The 7,523-nt window shown below is 43.8% G+C and overlaps 1 protein-coding gene across 1 annotated transcript; it reads left to right on the top strand.

Moving 5' to 3' along the window:
• The first annotated feature begins 5,375 nt into the window (after positions 1-5,375).
• On the top strand, positions 5,376-7,292 carry atp6v1g1 (ATPase H+ transporting V1 subunit G1). The gene is made up of 3 exons (XM_080018251.1): positions 5,376-5,572; positions 6,543-6,643; positions 6,825-7,292. Exons 1-3 carry the CDS (start codon positions 5,491-5,493, stop codon positions 6,996-6,998), a joined length of 357 nt encoding a protein of 118 aa, XP_079874377.1. The 5' UTR covers positions 5,376-5,490; the 3' UTR covers positions 6,999-7,292.
• The last annotated feature ends 231 nt before the right edge of the window (positions 7,293-7,523 follow it).

The raw sequence follows: 7,523 nt of genomic DNA, 5'->3' as shown, positions 1-7,523 counted from the left end.
ACCATGTGTTATATATATTATTATACAACACTATATTATACCATGTGTTATATATATTATTATACTATATTATACCATGTGTTATATATATTACTATACTATATTATACCATGTGTTATATATATTATTATACAACACTATATTATACCATGTGTTATATATATTATTATACTATATTATACCAAGTTCAAGTTCAAGAGATTATTGGTCACATACACATAGCGTCGTACATATATGCAGTGAAATGTCATGACAACCGGTGATTACGCACAAGCTCGAAAAATACTCAAATGTGCGTAATCGACACGCGGTGCTCGCGCAGGCGGCCGCAGGGGGCGGCGCCACAATCGCGATTGTGGTTCTTTAATAAGGGTCAACAAATCTGACAGATTGGTGGAGATGTCATTACCAAGGCATCTAATATACCTGTTGTGATAGTTAACCCTTGTATTATGTTTGGATGTTTAACCAATGACTACTGTTTCGGCCACAAGTGGCAGGTGCAATGAAAGTCTCTTTAAAATGTTGATATGTGCATATTTAACCTCCTAACCTCCTAATTATCATCATATCACTGACTATCATTACAAACTTGACCAGGTGTTTCAGTTTTTCTGTCCACATAGGACAGGTTTCCCTTGATATAACACCACTCGTTTTTCATTAGAAAGCACACAATACAGGTACATCTCATAAAATTAGAATATCATGAAAAAGTTCAATATTTTGTGTGTGTGTGTGTGTGTGTGTGGGTGTGTGTGTGTGTGTGTATTACCATGTGTTATATATATTATTATACTACACTATATTATCACATTGTATTATATATATTATTATACTACACTATATTATCACATTGTATTATATATATTATTATACTACACTATATTGTACCATGTGTTATATATATTATTATACTATATTATACCATGTGTTATATATATTATTATGCTAAACTATATTATCACATTGTATTATATATATTATTATACTACACTATATTGTACCATGTGTTATATATATTATTATACTACACTATATTATACCATGTGTTATATATATTATTATACTAAACTATATTATCACATTGTATTATATATATTATTATACTACACTATATTGTACCATGTGTTATATATATTATTATACTACACTATATTATCACATTGTATTATATATATTATTGTACTACACTATATTATACCATGTGTTATATATATTATTATGCTAAACTATATTATCACATTGTATTATATATATTATTATACTACACTATATTGTACCATGTGTTATATATATTATTATGCTAAACTATATTATCACATTGTATTATATATATTATTATACTACACTATATTGTACCATGTGTTATATATATTATTATGCTAAACTATATTATCACATTGTATTATATATATTATTATACTACACTATATTGTACCATGTGTTATATATATTATTATACTACACTATATTATCACATTGTATTATATATATTATTGTACTACACTATATTATACCATGTGTTATATATATTATTATACTACACTATATTATACAATGTGTTATACATTTTTATACTACACTATATTGTACCATGTGTTATATATATTATTATACTACACTATATTATCACATTGTATTATATCTATTATTATACTACACTATATGATCACATTGTGTTATATATATTATTATACTACACTATATTATACTATGTGTTATACATTTTTATACTACACTATATTGTACCATGTGTTATATATATTATTATACTACACTATATTATCACATTGTATTATATCTATTATTATACTACACTATATGATCACATTGTGTTATATATATTATTATACTACACTATATTATACTATGTGTTATATATATTATTATACTACACTATGTTATGCCATGTTATACGCATGTTGCAGCGCATGTGGTACCGCCATGTTGCACCTTCATCTTGCGCCGTCATGTTGCACCGCATGTTGTGCCGTCATCTTGCGCCGTCATGTTACACCGCATGTTGTACCGTCATGTTGCACCATCATGTTGCACCATCATGTTACACCGCATGTTGTACCGTCATGTTGTACCGTCATGTTGTGCCGTCATGTTGCACCGCATTTTGTACCGTCACGTTGCACCACATGTTGTACTGCCATGGTGCACCGTCATCTTGCAGGCATGTTGCACCGTCATGTTGCGCCGTCATGTTGTACCGCTATGTTGCACTGCATGTTGTACCGCCATGTTGCACCGTCATCCTGCACCGCATGTTGTGCCGTCATCTTGCGCCGTCATGTTGCACCGCATGTTGTACTGCCATGTTGCACCGTCATCTTGCACCGCATGTTGCACCGCATGCTGTACTGCCATGTTGCATCGCATGTTGTACCGTCATGTTGCACCGCATGTTGTACCGTCATGTTGCACCGCATGTTGTACCGCCATGTTGCACGGTCATCTTGCACCGCATGCTGTACTGTCATGTTGTACCGCATGTTGTACTGTCATGTTACACCGTCATGTTGCACCGCATGTTGTGCCGTCATGTTGCGCCGTCATGTTGTACCGCTATGTTGCACTGCATGTTGTACCGCCATGTTGCACCGTCATCCTGCACCGCATGTTGTGCCGTCATCTTGCGCTGTCATGTTGCACCGCATGTTGTACTGCCATGTTGCACCGTCATCTTGCACCGCATGTTGCACCGTCATGTTGCACCGCATGTTGTACTGCCATGTTGCACCTTCATCTGCGCCGTCATGTTGCACCGCATCTTGTGCCGTCATGTTGCACCGCATGTTGTACCGTCATGTTGCACCGCATGTTGTACCGCCATGTTGCACGGTCATCTTGCACCGCATGCTGTACTGTCATGTTGTACCGCATGTTGTACTGTCATGTTACACCGTCATGTTGCACCGCATGTTGTGCCGTCATGTTGCGCCGTCATGTTGTACCGCTATGTTGCACTGCATGTTGTACCGCCATGTTGCACCGTCATCCTGCACCGCATGTTGTGCCGTCATGTTGCGCCGTCATGTTGTACCGCTATGTTGCACTGCATGTTGACCGCCATGTTGCACCGTCATCCTGCACCGCATGTTGTGCCGTCATCTTGCGCCGTCATGTTGCACCGCATGTTGTACTGCCATGTTGCACCTTCATCTTGCGCCGTCATGTTGCACCGCATCTTGTGCTGTCATCTTGCGCCGTCATGTTGCACCGCATGTTGTACAGCCATGTTGCACCTTCATCTTGCACCATCATGTTGCACCATCATGTTGTGCCGTCATCTTGCGCCGTCATGTTGCACCGCATGTTGTACCGTCATGTTGTGCCGTCATGTTACGCCGTCATGTTGCATCGCATGTTGTGCCGTCATCTTGCGCCGTCATGTTACACCGCATGTTGTACCGTCATGTTGCACCGTCATGTTGCACCGCATGTTGTACAGTCATGTTGCACCGTCATGTTGCACCATCATGTTACACCGCATGTTGTACCGTCATGTTGCACCGTCATGTTGCACCATCATGTTGCACCGCATGTTGTACCGTCATGTTGTACCGTCACGTTGCACCACATGTTGTACTGCCATGGTGCACCGTCATCTTGCATGGCATGTTGCACCGTCATGTTGCGCCGTCATCTTGCACCGCATGTTGCACCACATGCTGTACTGCCATGTTGCATCGCATGTTGTACCGTCATGTTTCACCGCATGTTGTACCGTCATGTTGCACCGCATGTTGTACCGCCATGTTGCACGGTCATCTTGCACCGCATGTTATACCGTCATGTTGCACCGCATGTTGTACCGTCATCTTGCACCGCATGTTGCACCGCATGCTGTACTGCCATGTTGCATCGCATGTTGTACCGTCATGTTGTACCGTCATGTTGCACCGCATGTTGTACCGTCATGTTGCACCGTCATCTTGCACCACATGTTGCACCGCATGCTGTACTGTCATGTTGCACCGCATGTTGTGCCGTCATGTTGCACCGCATTTTGTACCGTCACGTTGCACCGCATGTTGTACTGCTATGTTGCACCGTCATCTTGCATGGCATGTTGCACCGCATGTTGTACCGTCATGTTGCACCGCATGTTGTGCCGTCATCTTGCGCCGTCATGTTACACCGCATGTTGTACCGTCATGTTGCACCGCATGTTGCACCGCATTTTGTACCGTCACGTTGCACCGCATGTTGTACTGCCATGTACCGTCATCTTGCATGGCATGTTGCACCGCACGTTGTACCGTCATGTTGCGCCGTCATGTTGAACCGCATAATGTACTGCCATGTTGCACCTTCATGTTGCACCGTCATGTTGCACCGCATGTTGTGCCGTCATCATGCGCCGTCATGTTGTGCCGTCATGTTGTGCCGTCATGTTGCACCGCATGTTGTACTGCCATGTTGCACCTTCATCTTGCACCGTCATGTTGCACCGCATGTTGTGCCGTCATGTTGCACCGTATGTTGTGCCGTCATCATGCGCCGTCATGTTGTGCCGTCATGTTGCGCCGTCATGTTGCACCGCATGTTGTACTGCCATGTTGCACCTTCATCTTGCACCGTCATGTTGCACCGCATGTTGTACCGTCATGTTGTGCCGTCATGTTGCACCATATGTTGTGCCGTCACGTTGCACCGCATGTTGTACTGCCATGTTGCACCGTCATCTTGCATGGCATGTTGCACCGCACGTTGCACCGTCATCTTGTGCGTCATGTTGCACCGCATGGTACACCGTCATGTTGCACCGTCATGTTGCGCTGTCATGTTGCGCCGCATGTTGTGCCGTCATGTAGTTTCATCTTTAACGTTAACACCACTTTTATTTGTAAATACAGACACAAAGAATCTGGCTTTGACTATGAAATATGTTTATCGTAGACTAGCATCACTTTGGAAGGACTAATGTGTGTAACCGCCTTCACAGACATCTTTTTTCACGTTATTCTCTTACATGCGCCTCCTTTTTCTAACATCTGTGTTTGTCACTGTTGTAACTCACCCTGGTGTGTGTGGGAATAGAGCTGTCACCTCAGGCTGACATGACGTCTCATCCACTGTCATACAATTCAATTCAAAATACTTTATTTATCCCCGAGGGGCAACTGTCGAAGCAGGTCCAGTAAAAAAGATAGAACCAGGACATTTAAAGAGCACACATGACAGACAGACAGTCTGACAGTCTGCCAGACGGACAGACAGACAGTCTAACAGACAGACAGACAGACAGACAGACAGACAGACAGACAGTGGTAATAACAGAGTCTTCTCCACGTCGAGCTTCCTCCATTTTTTGCGGAAGTTGCAGTCAGGGATGTCAGGTGACGTGGTGACGTCACGGGGTGTCAGCTGACCACACGCCATATAACAGGCTCCGACCTTCACTCCTCCATCTTGCTTCTCTGCATCTTCCACCTCCGTCCTTCCTTCGTTCCTCCGTTCGTCCGTTCATCCACCATGGCCAGCCAGTCGCAGGGCATCCAGCAGCTGCTGCAGGCGGAGAAGAGAGCCGCCGAGAAGGTGGCGGAGGCCCGCAAGCGTGAGTGGCTCCTCCCGCTAGCATTAGCATGGTGCTAATCTGAAGCACAGGGTGTGATGGTTGTTGTTATTGTTGTTATTGTTGTTATTATTATTGTTATTATTATTATTATTATTATTATTATTATCATCATTGTTGTTGTTATAATCGTTGTTATTATTATTTTAAAACCTTTCATCGTGTTGGATGGGAACTTGCATTTATTCCATTTAAACGCCAAGAGAAACGTAGTTTTGATGTTTAAATCGTTGTTTCCTTAAATAAATGAATGTTTATTGATGACGCTTGTGTTGAAAGGGTTAAAATGTCTTTTTTTGGGATCGTCACGTGACGGTTTGACAGCGTGACCGAGGGGGCGTGGCCAAACTGTGATCGATCAGCTGATCGGTTTGATCAGAATGAAGGATTTTCAATAATAACAAAATAAATAATAACTTAATAAAAACTTACTCCGAAATGAGGAAGCTCCTCCTTCCTGCTGCTGGCTTCAGGGGATTCTGTCTGTCTCCCTGCCCCCCTGTCTGTCTGCCCCCCTGTCTGTCTGTCTGTCTGTCTGTCTGTGGTTGGATTATCTGAAGCGTTCATGTCATCTACTTGTCCCTGGGACTCAAGCACGTTCACTTCAAATTCAGTGCAGTTTGGACACGACACGTCAAATGTTAATAAACTTCAATAAACACAACAGCCAGCAAGTGGGGGGCGGGACTTCCTGTGGGAAACCAACGGGGGGGGACTTCCGGTGGGAAACATGGGTGGGCGGGGCTTCCCCGTTGGAAAGCGTCATGTTTGGTGTGGACACGGGACACGTGTCACATGAATAAACTTTAATAAACAGCGAGAAGCTGCAGGGGGCGGGGCTTCCTGTGAGCACCAGCTGGAGGGGGTGGGGCTTCCTGTGGGAACCAGCGGGGGGCGGGGCTTGGGAGCGCCACCGTGTTGCTGAGCACTTCCTGACTTTACCTCCTTTCAGGGAAGAACCGACGTCTGAAGGCGGCGAAGGAGGAGGCGCAGGCGGAGATCGAGCAGTACCGTCTGCAGCGCGACAAGGAGTTCAAAAGCAAGGAGGCTGCCGTGAGTGTCCTAGGTCCTCTTCTAGTTCCTAGCCTGGCTCTTGTCTCCGAGCTCCTCACGTGTTCAGATATAAAAAGTGATTCCGGACGGAGCCGTCGTCGGTTTGTTGCCACGGCTCCTTCTGATGCACGTTGGTGTTTGTTGCCATGGTAACAACAGGAATATCGACGTTTGTGTCCAGGCGCTGGGTTCCCATGGCAACAGTGCAGTGGAGGTGGACCGCGACACGGTGCAGCGCATGCAGAGCATCCAGGCCAGTTACCGTGGCAACAGGGAGGCGGTGCTGGGAGAGCTGCTGAGGCTGGTGTGTCACATCCAGCCCCAGGTGCACGTCAACCACAGGATCAGCGGATAGAACCGCGACGCAGCTCATCAACAAATATTAAAATATGATTATGATATTGACCTGGACTTGACCTTTCCACCTTGTGTTGATATTTATGCAGAACTGTGAATAAAGTGTTTTAGTTTCATAGGATGCTTGTGGTGTCGTATGGAACTTGTTGTTGTGATGTTGGAGCTGCATCATGTGTCGTATCCACTTCTGTCAGTTTGTCAACTTCCTGTATTGTGTGTAAAAAGTGAATAAAGAAAAAACTAAAGAAATGTTGTTTTGTTTGATATTTCTAATAAATCAGATTATTTTGCACCTTCCTCTCCACATTGTCCTTTTTTCCTTATTTACTTTTTTCTCTTTCTATTCATATTTTCTTTGCCTCACCCTGTATTCGGACCCTAACCCCACCCATCCACATGATGTAGAAGAAAAGATGATTCATCAGACCTCCACCTTCTTCCATTGCTCCATGGTCTAGTTGTGACTGTCACATGTCCATTGTAGGTGCTTTCAGGGGTGGACAGGGGTCAGCATGGACACTGA

Source organism: Zeus faber (assembly GCF_960531495.2).
Source record: "Zeus faber genome assembly, chromosome: 17".
Lineage (NCBI taxonomy): Eukaryota > Metazoa > Chordata > Actinopteri > Zeiformes > Zeidae > Zeus > Zeus faber.
This window is presented reverse-complemented; position numbering and strand designations above follow the sequence as displayed.